The 20,022-nt window shown below is 35.9% G+C and overlaps 1 protein-coding gene across 1 annotated transcript; it reads left to right on the forward strand.

Annotated features, from left to right (window-relative positions):
- Positions 1 to 14,739, forward strand: LOC121858262 (myeloid differentiation primary response protein MyD88-like). Its single transcript, XM_042354569.1, has 9 exons — positions 1 to 664; positions 3,535 to 3,677; positions 5,018 to 5,205; positions 7,069 to 7,185; positions 7,875 to 8,002; positions 8,809 to 8,977; positions 9,576 to 9,738; positions 11,919 to 12,117; positions 13,275 to 14,739. Exons 2-9 carry the CDS (start codon positions 3,553 to 3,555, stop codon positions 13,632 to 13,634), a joined length of 1,449 nt encoding a protein of 482 aa, XP_042210503.1. The 5' UTR covers positions 1 to 664; positions 3,535 to 3,552; the 3' UTR covers positions 13,635 to 14,739.
- The last annotated feature ends 5,283 nt before the right edge of the window (positions 14,740 to 20,022 follow it).

The raw sequence follows: 20,022 nt of genomic DNA on the forward strand, positions 1-20,022 counted from the left end.
GAATTGTGAACTCTAGGAACAACGTGTCAGAAAATGTTGTGACGGCACCGACACCAAGCATTAACCCTTTCAAGACCAGACTTGACCAACAATGGAGTAGGTGGATACATTCAGGAGTCAGTGCATGCCCAGGACAGTACTTGCCAACAATGAGTAACAGAGACGCGATCGACCGCCCGAGCAGTTAACAAGCCCATCAGTGGCCAAGAGGATAAAAGAAAAAAAAAATAAATATGGCCATGGGCCAATTATTTTGAGTATTGAGTTATTAGTAAATTTGAGATGTTAGTTGTTCTTAAACCATGTCAGTTGGTACCGAAAAACGTGTGATAAGTGTTAGGGTCACACTAGATAACAGCCTTCTCACCTGTGTCCCGGGCAAGGTTCTAACACTTGACACTCGTGAAGTTATGCGCGTTTTAAATTGCTGCGCCATTATCACAGTGTGGACATAATGAGTCAGACAGCCACAAAATTAGTTTTAATAATTACGAAGAAAGATGATTAAAGAGTTTTCAACAATACAATAAAAACACTGATGTGTCCAAGAATTATCAGCGAAAGAAAATGTTACTTGTGAACGGACAGAAAGTGTGTTCTCAACCCAGTCAGCTGACAGACGTAAACAACATAAGACAACCCCTTCACCTGCAGCAAGCAACAGGTGTGTGTGTGTGTGTGTATCTTATTCACGGTGTTGATATACTGTATGGAAACGGCGATAAAGCTTTTTTCATAAAACGATGTGATGTACATACTTACTTGACTAAGGCAGTGATTGGGAACTTCGTGCAAAAAAAGCAGAATTTTCGAGAAAGTGGAGTAATAGTAGCAAGATTTTGTTTTCTCGACACCCCAGTAAAACAATACTGTACTTTCTAACAAGGACATATAGTATGCTTACAGTTTGATGAGATTCTTGCACCAATGTATTGTTGCTATTAATCATAACAAAGAGAGCAAAGGTTAAGGAAGTAGGTATCACCTTGTCTTGTCGGAAGTTCTGATGGTCACCACCACGGTCAACTTAGAGAGTCCACCGTTTCCACATCTCTTCTCGATCTCCGAGCATCTGGTTTGGTCGATGATCGAGTTTGACTCGGTATGTCTTGATGATGAGTTGTGTGAAATAGGGGGCTCATTCTGGTATTCCCACAAGGAACTTGTCCAGCCTCTTCTTAAAGGTGTCAATGCTGCATCTTGTAGTATTGCGGATGTGTCTTGGTATGCAGTTGAATAGCTTGGGACCAATATTCAGGATACTTTCCGTTTACATTGTCTTCAAACGTTGGGTGACCAAGCTGAAAGCTCGAGAGCTCTCCTCATGTCCTGCCAAACCTGGGTTGACCTTGGCCTAGACTGCTATCTTCCAAGAGGTTAGGCACTTTCTTTTTAAGGATCTTCCAGGTATAGATGATGCAGTAGTATCTCTTCCTTTGCTAGGAGTACAGCTTTAGCCTCTTCAGTTTGCTCCAATAACCCATTGGCTCCCTCCATATCTTCCTTGCGAATGTCTTTCGTAATTGTTCGAGGTCTTGTATGTCCTTTATCATGTAGGGTGACCACAGCTAGCAGACATTCAAGTTTAGAGACAACCAGAGACTTCCACAGTGGTAGCAGGTGTTCAGGCTCTCTAGACAAGAAGGTACAGAGGATCCACCTTGAAATTTGTGTGGCTGTTCTCACGACTTTGTTGACGTGCTCACAGAAGATTAGATTATTGCTCATCCACACCCCCAGGTCCTTCACCGAGTGTTTTTCCTCGATGATATTGGCACCAATCAAGCTATTGTTATGGGACGTCAGTTTTTGGGGTAGTACTTGATGAGAGTGGTCTGGCAATAGCACCAGCTTAACAAAGCTATTCCACAAGGGGTAATAGTCTTCTTATCTTGAGAAAGAGACAAAAAATGTAGGGAGAAAGAGTTTTGGGTTATTTAATTTCCTGAGTATTTTACACTTTTATCTGCAGAGGAGGTTCCTCCATCCACTGTTTACTTTTCCATTGCTATATTCTCTTAATTTATAATTCAGAAAATGAAGAAAACTAATCTACCACACCTAACCTAACTAACATAAAAGATATTACTGTGTTTTACTTTTGAACAACACTGGAATCTTAGAAATTTTATGTTTGCTGTCAATAGTTTTGACAATTCCAAGGCACCTTTCTTTTATGATGTTCCCCTCACAAGCGACTTATATATGCTGCCCCAGTTAGGAGGTTAGGTAATTTTTAGATCTTTTGCAAAGGATATGTCTTAGAATTGCCTAATATATTGATTGCAAAGATAAAATTCCTAAGATTCCCATGTTATCAGAAAGTAAATCTTTTCCACCTAAAATACTACTGTTATTCCTATTTTATTCTTCTTAAATAAAATAAAATTCCTTTCTGCAAAAAGAGCAAAGTTGTGTATACCCTCTTTCTCTGTCAATTTGCACGATTAAAGTGAAATAATGCTAAACCCATTCCTCTTTCATTCTTGGTATGTTTCTCAAGGGAAGAGAGCTTTTATATTCCATGAAAAAATTTCATCAAGTTGCTGTTAAAGAGAGAGAGAGAGAAGGGGGTGGGTAATACTTTAGACATCAGACTCATGGGAGGGCATCTTTACAGGGAGGTTTTTACAGAAGAAAACTTATTTCATACCTCATGAATAGAAAGAAGTAGGTGGAGGTATTGCAAATTTCCTACTTTTTTCTTCTTCTATAGTCATCCTTACGATGAAATTCGGCACAGACATCATCACTGCCTTGTTTAGGGTAAACATTTGATGTGCTCACCAGGGAAGAGATCCTGATGTTATGTAATCTTCCCAGCAAATGTTTTCATCCAAACTGTCCATAAAATAACACCCTAACCAACCTACCTAATCTAACCTTAAATAATGTACTTCTGTCCTTGGATAGGTAGTTATGTTAGGATAGTTAGATTTGACTGGTTCGTTTGTGTTATTTATGATAAAGTATTATCAGTGGTAACTGGTTGCTGGAAAACATGTTCATTTATATTATGTTCTGTTTTGGTGACTGTGAAGTGATCAGTATCTCTGTAACTTTGAAAATGGCTAGCAAGTGTCCTATTGACTCTCCTGCCTCAGGGAAAGCCAAGGGGACATGTAATGATGATGAGGCTTGTTATTATTAATTAGTATAGGATAGTTTTTTCTGTGTTACATGTCTGCGTCGGACAGGCCAAGAACATATCCCATTGAAAACCCATGTTAAAAGGCTCCCGATTTATATTAATTCAATTTATGATAAGGGCTTCAGGAATTCAACCCTACCGTTAATAGGAGGATACCCCCAGTTCACCCAGCTGTAAATGGATACCTAAGTTTATAACTTAAGGAAGTGAATGAGGTTGAGTGCAGTACCGGCCATGCTGCCTTCTTGTGTAACGAAGGCTTAGGATACAGTGTGCTGTATCTACACTGTCTCTAACAGTACAGTACAGTTCTCAAAATATGAATGTGGTTTGCTCCTCTCTGTATTGTGAAATTTATATATAGTACCTGTAATTATTTTCAGGTACTTTGTGAAGTTGACATGCCTTTGCGCCGAAAGGAAGTGGCTGAGGGTCCGATAAGACTCCTTAGTTTTGTAACGCGACAGCATATGGCAACAAGACTTGACTCACGGAAAGTACTGTTGGCAGCCCAAGGAGTACATAGGTATGTTGAGACTTTCATTGTGTGTTCTTTAGTCCAGGCCTGTTACCTGTATGCTAAGTTCCATAGATATACCAATGTGGGTGGGGCGACAGGGGCTAATAAATTGTTCCAAATAAACCATTTTTAACAATAAGAAAAGAAAATATAATAATGATAATGAAATAAATAAAAATAATAGCATTACTAATTGAATGGTAAGATAATCATGAACATACAGAAAAATATTAATTATCTTGTATTTCAACAATACCTCAGTATGCTTAGCTCACTTGTACATTATCCACTAAAATGTCCCAGACATCTCCCTGGTATCCCTTGCTTGATGTTGTAGTGTACTGTTAATACTGTATATGTATATTGTTTATTGTTCATTTTGCATCACAGTTCTATCTTACTGATTTACTTTTTTCAGTGAGGATTAGTAAACATATCAGGTGAAGAGAATAATTAATTTTAGGATAATGTCTTAGGCGTCGAACATCATCCCATTTGCACCATAAATGCAATTAATTTACAAACCAACCATGATGTTATACGAGGTGAAAAAGGAGCAACTTTGTTTGCAAGAGAATTATTTGCAGGAGAGAAGCATGAGAAGATGCAGTTTGGGGATACAATATGTGAGACAAGTTATTTTTACTATACACAGGTGCACCCCAATAACTGACTTCTATAGGGACCGGGAAAAGTCGTTGGTTAGAGAATCGGCGGTTATCAAAGCAATTAATCCCATAAGAACATAACAAATTCAGGGGGTCAGGAACTGGCCACCCTCCGAAAGCTCCCATCAACTCTTGATATTTCTCTACTGCACACTGTCAATCAAAAAAATAAAAAATAAAATAAAAATAAAGCAGACATATAAAGCAAGTACAGTATAAGAAGCCTTAAATAAGCAATGTAAAGCATAAATTGAGGATGGTAGAGATGGTCTAGGCTAGCAAATTCAAGTCTACCACTTTTTGTTGGTCCATCACCACTCTTATTATGCCTTATTACACCTTATCACCTCACATCAAATTGCCCAGCACAAGAGGAACTATCACTGGGGTGTTTAGGGGATATTTTCCCTGTATGTAATCTTCTGTTACGCGAATCAGCGGTCAATAGGATGTCGGTTATTGGGGCTCACCTGTATAAGGGAGAAGAAACTGGTTGGAAGGATAGAAAAGGTTCAATTTATAATAATATTACAAATGTGTGTCACTGTGTAAGGTTGTACAAGACACTTAAAGTGCTTGGGGAATACAGTATACGTACAGTATATCGGGTCATCAAGTGTAAGGTAGAATGAGGATTTAAAAACTTGTTCTATAATAAGATGTGCTTTGTGTTCTCAGGGACTGGAGAGGTGTAGCAGAACAAGCAAATCTTGATGTGAGCAGCATTAGCTGTTGGGGTAAAATATCTCCGACTGAGCATTGTTTACACATATGGGGCCAAAAATGTGGTACGGTGCAGCAGTTATGGAACTTTCTCGAGGCAATGGATCGCTTCGATGTCATTGATGACACTTTAGAAATGATTTGTAAGTGATATTGGGGCTTTGAATTTATTGTGTTATTAGGAATGGCTAATGAATTCTCAAAGACCACAAATAAGGAAATCAACATGGCAGTTAGGTAATAGAAAAATTTCTTCAGGCTATTGATTTAGGTCAAATAAAGTACTGTAAGTTCAAATTATATGATAGTCATAGTTTTACAGCTATTTCTCTATTTACAAAAAGGATGTACATATCCCTCAACAAAAACATTCAGATACATAAATTTTGTAAATGAAGATGGCTCATCCCATTCACTCTAGGGTGATGGTGATGACAGATAATAGCTCATTTTGTTGAGGGCTTCATTTTTGTTAAAGGCTACTGCTGTATGATGTTAATATGGTAATCATAAACTGATGTAATAGCTAATAATAATGATGAAAAATAGTACAGTACCTGTAATAACATTTATTCAGTAAAATCATCTTGTAAGTTTACAATTAGTTTGTCATTTACAGTATTTAGAAAATGCAGATGTACAGTTCCTCAAGTGTACATACAATGCAAGTGTGTGGTGTATACTGTCAACAAAGACTTCAACACCTGGGCACGATGGAAGTGAGAATGAGCAGAATGGGGCTTGTCATCTCGGAATGGTTTCAAATTCTTCGTTCATTTTTCAGATTGCATACTGCTTATAGCGTTCGAGAAATTTTTGGTGAGAGTGTACATAGACCATGGAGGTATATACTTTAGTGTCCAATGTACCTAGACAGAGCATGTATATGACAGTAGTAAACAATAAGGCAGTTCAACCAAGGACAGCTGACAATAAGAAATAATTTGCAAAAATGATACAGTACAGTATCATAGCATTCTGGTTTTACAGTGCTGTTAGATATTAAATTTAATCATATTTTTACGTAACCAACATATACTGTACAGTGATCCCTCTGTTAACGAGCACCTCGGTTAACGATTTACCTTCCATAAGATTCTTAACTTCGGTTAACCAGTAATCCCTCAATTAACGAGTTTTTTACGAGCCGACCTCAACATGTTTTTGTTTGCATTTGGCGGTCCACCAGCTGTAGTATTAGTCCGCCAATACAGTAATCGGTTTTAGGGCTTAAATTCCTTACTATTTTTGTAAATATCAAGAAGTTTACTATTCAATAATTTTAAAAGTTTAATGTTAACTTTTTTAGTCATTTTAACAATTATTGAACATAAATGAAGGCAAAGAGACTAGTTTCTGGCGTGCCATCCAGCCTGTTAACACACCAAACAGGCGTTAGTCTCTCTCTCTTTTCAGTGGAGGTAACATCTTGCTCGAGACTCTCTTCAACGCTTTTTTCTGTGTTTGCAAGCAAATTATTGGTCATTTTGAAATTTATTTTACATATTGACAATATATAATGCAGTGCAGTGTTGATTTAAAGAAAATAATCTTGAATTACACCAAGAGAACTAAAATTTTATGGGTGAAATGGTGCCATGGGGTGACTTCTCTTCCACCCCAATGCCTTCTCTTCTCCCTTCTCCTCCACCCCCATTCTAATTCCCATCATCATTGTCCAGGAGCCTTCTACATACACACCTCAAAGTAAGTGTACTTTTCTACCTTTTTTGTTGAATTTAGGCAATTTTCGGTGAGGTGGAACCAATTACCCAAAAACCCATTGAAACAATGGTTTCAGTTAACGAGTTTTTCGGTTAACGAGCAACCTGCTGGAACGGATTGTGCTCGTTAACCGAGGGACCACTGTACTGTATTATCTAACCGATAGTTAATTTTTAACAAGTTGAATTCTCTAATTTTATTTATATTAGTTGCATCACTGTGTATTCATCAACACGCCTTGAGTTCCATTTATAAATTTCATAACTAATATTTATTTGCAGATGCTGACTATGATAAGTGCATGAGCCAAGGCGGTGGAGCCCTGGCAGCCCTCCCTCCACCCATGGATCAGTTAGTGTCTGATGTAGCCACTTATGATAGCAATGTTCTCACAGTTGGTAAGAGATGGTAACTTTTTGCTATTTTTACTTTTTTGAGATATGGAAAGAAGGGGGTACTAACACTGCCAGAAATGTTTGATTATGCATTAATATAAAAATTCATGTAAATTGTAGGAATTTGGTCTTGAGAATATTCGATGTTTAAGTAGCGGTGATGATGAGGATTGCATTAGAAATTAATATAAGGTTGTCCGCAAAGGAATTTTAAGGTCCTATTTTTTTGGTATAGTATAGACTGGACAAATAGTTAGGTTTTGCTGTACACTAGGTAATGAGCAGTTTCTTTACTATTGAGAAAAATATAAGGCATTCCAGGGTTGTCAAATTTTCATCATTTTCATCTTAGTTAAGTACAATCCTAATTTGAAATTGCCCAAATTGAGTGATTAAATTAAACAAGCAAATGAAAATGCTGAACAATCATTACATTCTCTCCAGAAATGAAAGTTTGTGAAACCTTTAATGTTCTCATTCCTTTTTTGTTCTCCTCTTGACAGCTTGTGGTGCTGAGCACATCATCATATTAATTACACTTGTGATTACAGCTCTTGTGACATATCCACTATGTACAGTATATTTCATTGAAAGTTTATAAAAATCATAAGTTTTAGTATGAAGTACGTATTCCCATAATATTTTTATGAAATTGACAAATTTATAAAAAATCACCAAAAAATCTCCAACAGATGATCACAGAAACTTGAGCATGGGATTGGGACTTCAACAATATACTGCACTAGTTTTGTTTGCTGATGAAGACATCGACTTTGTTCAGGAAATGGTTGAGAAATTGGAAGGGGATTATGGTCTCAAGGTAATGTTTGATTTTTATTCCTGTTTCTGATCATTAATGCCTGTACAGTACTTAAATGACTGAAGACACTAAATATATTCTGATAATTGAGTGCTTCCAAGTTGATGAGTTATTTGACAGTATAGTTCAGTACTGTACTGTATTGTATATCTTGGAATATGAAACGTAATAATTAAGAAGAGTCAAAGTATCAACATGCCATCCGACATGGAAACTTTGTGTAACAGTGTCGTTCAAGCAAGGATAAGTACTGGTAAATAATTTTTTATCTAGGCAACCTCGTCAAAAATCAAATCCAGTAAAAGTAAAACATCTCAAAATGTGTTTGCCTATAGTGCAGTAGCCTTAGTGTGGGTGAATCACTACCAAATTAAACCCTTGATTCTTGGCTGAGCCTCACACCCAGTGGCAGTAACTTGTGTGCGTGCTACTGCATGTACTTCACTTTTTACATTTATTATTGGCCTATAATTGGTGTACACAGTGATAACAATCATTGTGTACACCATATGTTTTTTTTACATATTTTAAAACATTTTTAGTCACTTTGGGGAAGGGATTTTTCCATAGGAACATATCTCGTCAATTATGAAGGGAATCTATGGGACACTATAATTTGATTTACAAAATATTTATTTAAGAATGGATTTTCAGGAACAGAACCCTTTCATATGTTGAGGTTTGCCTGTTCACAAATAGCCCAATCTGAGCTTGACAATACAGTATGTACAATAAAATTTCAGTTAATCCCACATTCATTATTATTAGTGTATTCTAATTAGTATTAATTTATTGTATTATTTCAGCTCTGCCTAAAAGATAGAGATTTAGTTGGAGGTCTTCAATTTGAGTCAGACAGCATTGTGAGACTTATAATTGAGCGGTGTACCAGAGTCATTGTCATCTTGTCACCCGAGTTTTTAGCGTCGAGTGCTAACAACTTCTTCATACTGTTTGCTCATGCTCTCAGTGTAGGTAAGTTTCAAGCATTCCAAAACTTACCATCAATAGCATTACACTGTGTGAATCAGGAGGCATAGTTATCAAACAAGATACCAGTTAAGACTTTTGACATTCTCATCCAAATATTATGTGATTATGAAAGTACTGTATTGTATTGTATTGTATTTCAGTATTATGTTGATTTGAAATATAGAATTGAAGTGTTTATCACTAAGTTACAGTCACTTTTATTTCATGCTTTAATGAAAGAACTGCAAACACCATGGTAAGTTCATCTGTTAGTATTGCTTGTGTTAGATATGGTTAGGTATGTATTTATTTGGGGAATATTACTTCCTTATAATTTGATTATCATTCTTTACCTGTAGACATATTTGAAAAATTACTCTTGGTTAAATAAAACCATATTCTAAGTAATATCCATCCTTTTTATTTAGTCTAGATTGCATGATTTCAATGTAATAATTATTTTTTACTCGGACTTCATACAGTACCATTAGTTCTTCAAAAGCAATATCCATGTGAAAAGTATTGGAAGTTTTTAATTCATGATGGCATTAGATGTGTATCAGCAAATATAAACAAATATATTTTGACTAATCATTTGCAGATCAACGCCGACGCATTGTCATTCCCTGTCTCCACAAACCATGTGTCAAGCCGGCCGTAATAAGTTTCTGTCACTCCCTCGACTATTATCGTGCTAAAGGATATTGGAACTACTGGGAAAAATTACGTGACTCATTAACTTTTCAGCCACATGTTGGATCCAGGTATGTACAGTGTCATGGTATAACACATAAAGCGATACAGATCTTAAGCAAAATTTTGTGGTTTTAGAAAATATAAGCTGTAGTGTATCATGCTTTAAATCCATCTCTTAATTCATCAACTTGAATTGTGTATTGTATAGGAACATTTGAGGATGAAATAACTCCATGCAAGTGTGGAAAATGGTTGTAAAACAGTGATGGTCATAATGGTTTTAATGCCAAATTTATCTTCTATATACAGTACAGATGAATTACTGTATAATCTTTTATCAGATATACATACATACAGTAGTAATTAGACTTCTATAAGTACCGTACTGGTATATCAGTACTGTACTGTACTACAAATAGTTACATATAATGGTCGTTTTATGGAATACAGTATCGTGTTCTTCCAAAAAAGCAAAAACTTAACTACTTAACTTTCAAATTTATGAAATTCAAGTACTGTATATTAGTTAGTACTGGCAATTTTCAGAATATGGGTTAATAACACTCCCCAGGTTTTCATACACATGTTCATGTAACAAGAGAGCCACCTGATACGGCAGTATGCAACTGTTAATGTATCTTAAACAAAGTTACTCCGTCAATGTTAATGATACGATGCTGTGGATATTAATTTCTGTACAGTAAGTCCTCGATATATACGAGTTCAGCGTGTGCGAATTCACTCCTATGCGAGGACCCTATTCCTACCTAGAATGTAATTTATGCGAGCAAAATTCACCCTTTTGCTACTCCACGATTCAAAATGTTAAGAATGCAGCCAAAATATCACACTCCAACCCTGATGACCTGCAGCTGTCACTTCAACACTACCCACTATGTAAAATCTCTATCACCACCTTCATCATTTTGTCTATGCAAGGTGATATACAGTACTGTACTGTATCTACATTTGTTGGTGAGTACACTGTACTATACCCTTGCTTTATCTATTATTTTAAAAATAATATTGTATTGTTTTATGGTTTATTTGTCTTGAAATTGTGTTGAAAATGGGTTCGGTTTATGTGAGGGTTTTCAGGAACGTATCCCTCACATATATTGAGGACTTACTGTATCTTAATATCTATTAATTACTTTTGATCAGAAGTTTTGAGGCTGTAACCATAGCCAGAGTGAATCTTCAAAGGAGTAGAAACACAGCTGTGTCCTTCTTTCCATTTATCTGTTAAATTATGAAATTTTAGAAATAAGAGATCTTGAAAGCCCTACTATGAGTGCATACTGTATATCCAGCTTAGTGGCACTTGTTCTCTTGTCAAGGCAAAAGCATTAGAAATTTTTTTGATTTAGAGAAAAAGTTTGATGCTTTAATGCTGTATTTATAGCCATAGCAAGTGCTAGAAGGAGACTAAAACAAATACTATCAATAAAGAAAACAAAGGTTACATATTGTCATTAGGTCAGATAATTTGTGAGTTTTTGCCACTGTAACATGACAAGAAAGCTACTGTGTGCTTGAGATTTTTGTTATGGTGAATACAGTAATATTATCTTTTGAGGATTTATTTTGTATTGGTTTTGCTCAAATTTGGGGAACTTAGAATCCTCGCAATTTCACGTTGAGTCAGGTAAGTTAATTAAATGGAGGGGACATTTCATTCAAAAGCACTAATGTTTTTTCTGATTTTTTATTAGCTCGTATGTTTCAGGATCCTATGAACATTACACATATTAGGGATCATATGAACTTTACACACCCTAGGGATCATATGAACTTTACACACCCTAGGGATCATATGAACTTTACACACCCTAGGGATCATATGAACTTTACACACCCTAGGGATCATATGAACTTTACACACCCTGGGGATCATATGAACTTTACACACCCTAAATAAGAATTTTTAATGTGCAGTCATACCTCCATATAACAGACTTCTTTCTCCATATAATACGTTATAAGGAGGTTTCACATCTAACAGACCCTCGATATAACGGACTTCCTCTACATATAGTCCGTTAAATAGAGGTTTCACTGTATTATTATTATTATTATTATTATTATTGCTTGCTGGAATTTAGTGCCAAGCACGTATCATGCGTCCAGGAAACTCAAGGTGTCAATTCATAGACTTTTTGAGACGTTGTGTACTGTACTGTACTTATCCCTCAGCCCAAGCTTCCTCATTTATTATTAATACAACCCCACTATTTCTCACGTTCAGCATTACAAGTGGTGAGTCACGAGTGAGGATACGTGAAGTTTCTGGCTCTTCTACGTCATCCCAGGTCTCGGCTAATTCCTTAAGTGTTACCACTCCCTCGCCTTCACAATCTCCAAATTTTTTTTCCAAGTTTTTGCGGAGATCAGATGCTAAAGTGAAGAGCAAGTCTGGTTCGTCATCCTTGGAAGATTCTAGTCAGGTAATTGTAGGTTTCGGGATTTTGCTCGAGTTCATTTAGGGTAATATCTCCTTTAGCCGGAATCCCTCAAACACGGAACTCTCCGATTGCCAGAATTTAAATTTTCTCGTAAAATCGTTCCGAAAGTTGTAATTTTCCAGAAAATTACGGTTTTGGGAATGATTTTCCAAGGGGCACATTTTCCAGAAAATTCTGAGAAAGTTTTCCCAATGCCCGGAAAATTCAGGGGATGGAGGAGTTTTTTAACGCGTTTGAGAGATGAATATCGGGTGCATTTTCTGGAAATAACAAGAAAATTTTCCATTACCCGGAAAATTCCGGAGATGAGGGATTTTTTCCGGCTTTGAGAGTCGTCTCGTTACCCGGAAATTTTAATTCCCGAAAGTGCTCTGCACCAATTGTTCTGGCTAATGGAGATATCACTGTATCTCTATGTATCTTGTATTTTGTCCTCGAATTTAGATATTATTGTTTCGCATTTCCAGGTCGTCCTTGTTTATCACAAATTTGCATATTATGGTTTCGGTTTATCACAGTACAGTATAATCTTTATGACCAAAATATTATATTATTGCAGCGGGTTTCATTTTTTCACTCTTCTGATGTAAAAAAAATAATTTCAAACCTCAAGCAAGAAACACCCAGTTGATACATGGCCCTGAGAGGGAGAGCATGCAATAAATCATCATTACTACAACTCCCATAGTTCTTTCATGCATTCTTACATTTATTAAATACTCGTTGTTTTGATGTCTTAAAAGTGGTAAAAGTGACCATAGCCGGCTAGTTGTTGCGGGGTGGATGAATGGTCGTGAGAGGATGAACAGAATGTGTACTGTTACCGGTACACACTTCTTGGTTGTATTTCAAGTAAGGGAAATCATCCCAAGTTCCCCCCAAATCCCTGGCCAGGACCAAATCCCTTTAGTAAATATTTTAAAATGGGAAAATTAGTTTTGTGTATAGCAAGGATTTTCAAGAATGAAACCTTTGCAATAAGTGAAGATTACCTTTAGTTTTAACATCACTGAAAATATAGAAATATTTGGCCCCAATGAATGGAAATCGAAAATAATTGTCATGCAAATATGGGTGTTAGTTTTATGGATTGTTGATCTTTTTCTTTTTTTTTCTTATAATTTTATGTTACACTACAGATTGGCAAGTCTTCTCTCTCTGAAAGTGAAACTAATCCTCTGGAAGCAAGTGATCAGAAAACTTCTGCAGGTTCAAATGGCTATCCCTGCAGTCCTTCCATCCCTATACGAGAAATGTCTGCAAGGCCTGTTTTACACCTCGGCCCCTCATCAGCCTCGGGGGAATCCAGTGACTACACGGCCATTTTTCAGAGCTTACCTGATGTTCCTGAGACTTCTCCGTACAACAGTCCCATGAACACTACCAGTTCTACTGCCCACTTAATTCCTGAGGAGTCTTCAGCCAACTCAAGGTCTCCTTCTAAATTTTTCGATAAAATTTTTAAAGGAAAGCCGAAAAAACACAGAGTTTCTAGTTAATATTTAGCTTTCAGTTTCACAAGAATCTTTTATCAAATAAGGTATCAAGAGTAAAATAAGGGGCTAAGAATAAAATATATTGAATAATAATATAAATCTCAGATTTAATTTCAGTGAGTTCCAGAGATTATATATCTGTACTTGTGATGTATCATGATAATTTATTTTAATAAAATAAATTATCCATGATTATCTATGTATGACCACTTTTTTCTTAGTGTCCTCAGTGTGATTCTGTGAAATTACACATTATAGTACAGTACTGTACTCTGTGCAGTTATATATTTTCAAAAGTTATGTTTCCAGCAAAATACCTGTTTTGAAGATGTTACAGTAAATCACATTTTCCTTTAATTAAAAATAGAAAAATAAGAAATTAAAATTAATTTTCAAAATGGTATGTTTACAATATGTTATTGCTCAAGATTTTAACTTTTGCAAATTTATCTACAACTTGTGATGTGATCATATTACCAAATACTGTACACATCTCATTTCCTTTAACAGCACGTTCTTCTGAATAATTTGAATTTCTAACAATTCATTCCATTATGTATGTCATCAATTTTGCTTGATATTATATGTCCAACACTCCTACCACATCTTCGTCATTCCTTTCATATCTGATCTTTTATTTCCCAACACTTACACAAATACCGTTTGTCTTTGAGCATTCCACAACCACTATTTCTATGCACTGTAGTCTCATGACATCAGCACTTGATCCATACTTCATTGACTACTCTTCTAGTGAATTTGAAAGTATTGTTGGTGCATTCCTCATTCTTTGCCTTTGCCAGAGACTTATTATCTCCTTAATTGCCAGATAATGCTTTCTAAACTGTTTAATGTTGGTACATAACTACAGATTCATTATTCTGTTCACATCATGATATATTTCAAAATAATCTCACAGAATATGTCAAATATTCCCAAAAGAGGAGCACTATCTTGTATTGATGCACTTCAACAACAGTTAGTCTTGACATACAGTACAGGTAGTTCTGCTATAACGCGATAATTGTGTTCTTGTAAAATATCGTGTTATAGAAAATCGCGTAATAGAAATAACAGGGCTTATGGAGAAAATAGGGTTAGGTGCAGATTACTCGAAATCGAAAAAATTTAGTAGTTAGCCTAACACAAAGGATAGCACAGTCTAAATAAATGTACATTCATATCTAATAATGAAATCATACAGTAAATGTAACACTTTACTTGATGGGGGAGAAGGGTGATTTTGAGGTTGATAAAATCGAGCTTCTCTTCAAGTGTTATATCCTTTCTTTTACGATCATCACCGGGAATTCTATCACCAGAACGCTTCTTGTTGATATTCTTCTTTACTATATTCACAGTTAATACAGTGGGGTATGCTATAACGAACGGATTCTACTACGAATATTCCTATAACGAACGGTTTTACCTATAAAATTGAGAATGCTATAACGAACGAAACTCCTACAACGAACATTATTTAATTTTTTTTTTCTAATTTATTGTTTTTTATTACAAATATTAATGATATTCTTTATTTCAGGGGTTTAGATGCATCTTTATGCACTTTTTTACAATTTTTACAATTTTATATTATATTTTTCAGTGTTAAGTGGTTGTATTTGGGGGCCTGGAACGGATTAATCCTATAACGAACGAATGCTATAACGAACAAGGTTCTAGAACCAATTAGAATCGTTATAGCATACCCCACTGTACCACAAAATTGGAGAAATAGTAAGCAAAAATCGCGTTATAGCAAACAAGCGTTCGCGTTATACAAATATCGTTCCCAATTCATAAATCGCGTTAGAGCAAATTCGCGTTATCAAAACACGCGTTATAGCAGAAATCACTGTACTGTACAGTATTACATAAGAACATAAGAATGGAGGAAACTGCAGTGGGCCTATTGGCCCATACTGGGCATTTCCCATTTACACCCAGCCCCTATTGCTCATATATCCATCCATATACCGTACTACTGTATCGTTCTTGCTAAATAATATACTGTAATATTGCTAGCTTTAATGTAATTATAGATATTCTGTATTCTTAACAAACACAACTATAGATCATCTTCCTTCTTGTAAAAGAGAGATTCTCTGCATATTAAGGCTATTTAGAGGATTGAGAGGTAAAATAAATCAAGATTCATGCTGATTTATAGTAATTAACATTATAATACAACCATATTTCAGGATGCTAGAATATGAAGTATGCCACACTGTACCAAGTAGAGAGTACTGGAATGCCTCAATCCCTGTTAGAGACTTTGATTTGTGAAAGTGATGTGATGAAAATATATTTATTTATATCTTTTCATCGGTATGTACAAATTTGTAGTCACAATTGTGAGGTAAGAAAATACCTTAAAAAATTGGCTAATATAGCTGATGATTTGACATTGTATGTATAATATTGAAACATCATTTTGACACATTTTGTTACATTATATTTTATATTGTTGTAAATAAACAAAGTTCTATTTCTATTAAGTTTTTATCTTAGACATTGTATAAATGAATGTTCCAGCACCTGATTCTTTGAATTGTTGTAGTCACACTCATGTCACATTTTTTCCTCGGTAACATTTGTTACAAATAATTTTAACCAGGTTATCACCTGTAAATTTTTTATACCCTGTACAGTACCTGTGTTCAGTACTGTTTATTTTATTGTGTTTTTTGCTAATAACTCTTGCCATCAACCATGAAATATTGTAGTGAATGGCAATGTAAATTGGAAATTCTGGTCAAAATTGATTCTACATGGTACAATACAGTATATCTGTAGTCTCGATTTACGCGGATTTCCTTTATGCAGTTGGTCATATACGCGGCACCTTGCCAGACCGGCAATTATTAGTTACGCAGGAAGCAGCGCAGGCAGGGTGCACACTAGGTCACCCAGTCAACAAAACATTACCGAGTACTTCACCTGCCACCCACCACAGCCAGCCCAAGTCAGTGATAGTGAGGATATGGACTTTGAGGGGTTTGACAAAGAGGCCCTGCAAGCCTCTGTGGTGGATAGTGATACAGGTGATACAAGTGATGGCCAATAATCTGCCCTCTGCCTCGGAATCAACCCCCCATCCCCGTGTGCCCAGCCATCTCTTCTACTAACGTAAGTGTTAAAAAACCTAATAATATTGATATTTCTCTTAAATATTAATTACCGGTATGTGTGCATACCATCATAAAATTAAGATGTTATTTTTACTACAACGTACATATTGTCGGAAAAAGGGTAGTCTGGGGGTTAGCCCAATCTCTATTTCAATTAATCCTATATGTTCTGTTATTTCGTTTACGCGTTTCTCGTTTTACGCGGACCTCCATGGGTTTAATTGATCGCGTAAACCGAGACTATACTGTATATTGAATTTGTGAACTTAGAGACCATAGAAATTAACAACTTTCAGAGTTAAGCAGTAAGGTCTTGTCTAATGAACGTTTATCTATCATAGATTTGATTGTACACAATTCAACAAGTGTGAGAAATTATCTGCCGAATGCTGATAAACTTGGCTGTTTTGTTGCCCTGGCTTCACACTTGCTGCTGCTCATTTCTCTAGCAGCAGTCCCAATCACTCGCTTGCCTTGGCTAGTGCCTCAGTTACAAATGCTTAGGAGAGTGATAAATCACTTAATTTTCAGTACAGTGGTCCCTCGGTTAACGAACACAATTCTTTCCAGAAGGTCGTTCGTAAACTGAAACCATTGTTTCAATGGGATTTTGGGTAATTGGTTCCAGCTCACCGAAAATTACATACAAAGTAAAAAACAAATGCAGTTAAGTACACTTTGAGGTGTGTATGTAGAAGGCTCCTGGTTGATGATGATGGGAATTAGAAGTGGGGGTGGAGGAGAAGGGAGAAGAGAAGGCAGTGGGGTGGAAGAGAAATCACCCCATGCTTCATGCCATCATTTCACCTATAAAATTTTAAGCTCACTAGGTGTAATTCAAGATTATTTTCTTTAAATCAACACTGCACTGCAATATGTAAAATAAATTTCAGAATGATCAATAATTGTACTGTAAAAATAGTTTATGTTCAAGAGAACCACAAGCAAGAAGTTACCTCCACTGATCAGAGATACAAACTGACGCCTTGGTGGGTGAGTCAAGTGGCTGATTGGTGCACCAAAAACTAGTTTTCTGTACTGCAATTATGTTAAATAAGTTAAAATAACTAAAAAATTTAATACAAAACTTGGGAAATTATTGAATAGTACAACCTTCTTGATATTTACTCAAATGGGAACAAATTTAAGCCCTAGAACCGATTACTTTATTGGCGGACTAATATTCCAGCTGGTGAGCAAGCGAAAACATGTTGACATGATTTCGTAAGATTTTCGTTAACCGAATTTTTGTTCTTATGGAAGGTAATTCGTTAACCAAAATTTCGTTAACCGAGGGATCACTGTAATTTAATGATTTTGCTGTGTATCCTTAAGTACACAATGACACATGACCCTAAAGAGACTGCTAGTGATTTTGGATAAGCTATGTGTGGGACAGACATTTGTATCTCTGGGTTGCCACTAAAGAATAAATGAGTCGACTATACACACTATTGAATTGGAAAGATGGAAAATATATTGTGTGAATCGGTTATCATATCAACATATAACTATGTTGTTGATGCTGTAGACAAACCTTCTTTACAGTTTTTAGTTTCAGTTCAGTATTTACATATTAATGATTGTCTAGTTCACTTTTGTGTACTTGTACAGGTAAACCTCGATAAACGATGTCATGTTCAGCAATATTCCGCTTTAAAGTCAAGTCGGTGACATTTTATAAGGAAGCAATACTTAACCCTATGCACCATGCATCTCTCACTTCACTTGTCACCTACCCTAGAGCCAACACATGGCCAACCCGCACACTACAACCATGCGCTTGGTTCTTTGTCGATTGTAACCCAACATCACATTGCTCCATGATTATCGGTCTACATTGTACTTATCATCTGTTTTTTTTCGTATACCGAGAGGACAGCACTAACATTTAGACAGGACTGTGTTATGGTGATTGTGAAGTGATATTTTCTGTGTTTTTGTGACTATAAGGTGCTTTGTTGTGAAAATGTTGTGAGCAGTGTCGGCCACTATCATTGTTTTTGTTACCATTGTTCACTCTGTTTTTGTAACAAGTGCTTTTGCTCTGTTTTTGTAACTGTGAAGTGAGCAGTTTAACTTAAAAAATGTATGGGGGTCAAGGCATCCAAGATAACAGTGTCTCTGAGGTGAAGCTTGACATTGTGAAGTGGTATGAGACTCCCTAGAGGCTGTGTAGGAGTTGGAATGACGTCTCCACTCCACCTACAAGAGTCCTCTTATCCTCGAAGGGGACATGTGATGATGACCAGGCTTATTCTTCAGGCTGTGGTGAGTGTTGTTTAATTGTTTTGTGCTGATAGTATTGTAGTATCGTAGGAAGTTTTTTGTCGGTGATACATGTGTATGTGAGGACTGGCTGGAACTTATCCCATTGAACTCCACGTTATAATACTCCCTATCTACGATATTTCACCTAGCGATGGGTTGTTCAGGAACCAAACCCTATTGTTTATCGAGGTTTACCTGTATACAGATGCAGTACAATACTTAATCACTCCTGAGGTTTGGTTGGGACCTTTCTTTCCAACTTCCTCAACCTTATTTTTCCCATAAGGAAGTAAGTTTGTCCAACATCGAATCTTTCAAGAACTTAATTCCCACACTGGATGACGTTCTATCAATACTCTGTAAAATATTCTCATGGGTAAATTATCATATGAATTGGTATAACGGTATTCATGTTTTAAGTAGACATTGTATATTGCATAAAATGTTTCATAATATTGTTAAAAAGTGAAAATACAGCCATGGTATATAAAGTACTTTATAACAACAGGAGTAAAGCTTCTGACAGGTGCACATACTGGCTTATCTTAACACTGATATTACCATGTACACTGTAGAGAATGGGGTATAAAATAAATATCTTTTCTCAGATATTTTTTACTGATAAGCACTATCTAAAAAAACAAAGAATATACAACAAAGCAAGAACAAGGTACTGTACTGTATATTTATCATATAATATTGGCCTGGGGGCAGGAAGTGAATGGGTGATTACCTCCACCAACAACCCCCACAAACTTAAAAAGTATAAGAGACCAGATTACCAGTGTCTACCACAGTGATCACGGCATCACTTATATAATATATTCAGTGTTTCAATATTCTTACATAACATTTTTTTTTATAAGGAAACCCAACTTGAGTATGCCATTATCAAAAATAAAATATTTTTTCTTTGAAATATATAAAATAAAGCAGGAATTGAAGGAACACCAAAATCACTATAACATTCTTACTTATTTCTCTCTCCT

This window comes from Homarus americanus, unplaced genomic scaffold (assembly GCF_018991925.1).
Source record: "Homarus americanus isolate GMGI-L3 unplaced genomic scaffold, GMGI_Hamer_2.0 scaffold57980, whole genome shotgun sequence".
Classification (NCBI taxonomy): Eukaryota; Metazoa; Arthropoda; class Malacostraca; order Decapoda; family Nephropidae; genus Homarus; species Homarus americanus.

Bases quoted from the DNA above. Each gene is read 5' to 3' on its own strand.
- LOC121858262 (XM_042354569.1), top strand. From the start codon at position 3,553: ATGCCTTTGCGCCGAAAGGAAGTGGCTGAGGGTCCGATAAGACTCCTT. The intron at 3,678-5,017 runs GTATGTTGAGAC...TTGTGTTCTCAG, and splicing joins GCAGCCCAAGGAGTACATAG to GGACTGGAGAGGTGTAGCAG. The intron at 7,186-7,874 runs GTAAGAGATGGT...AATCTCCAACAG, and splicing joins TAGCAATGTTCTCACAGTTG to ATGATCACAGAAACTTGAGC.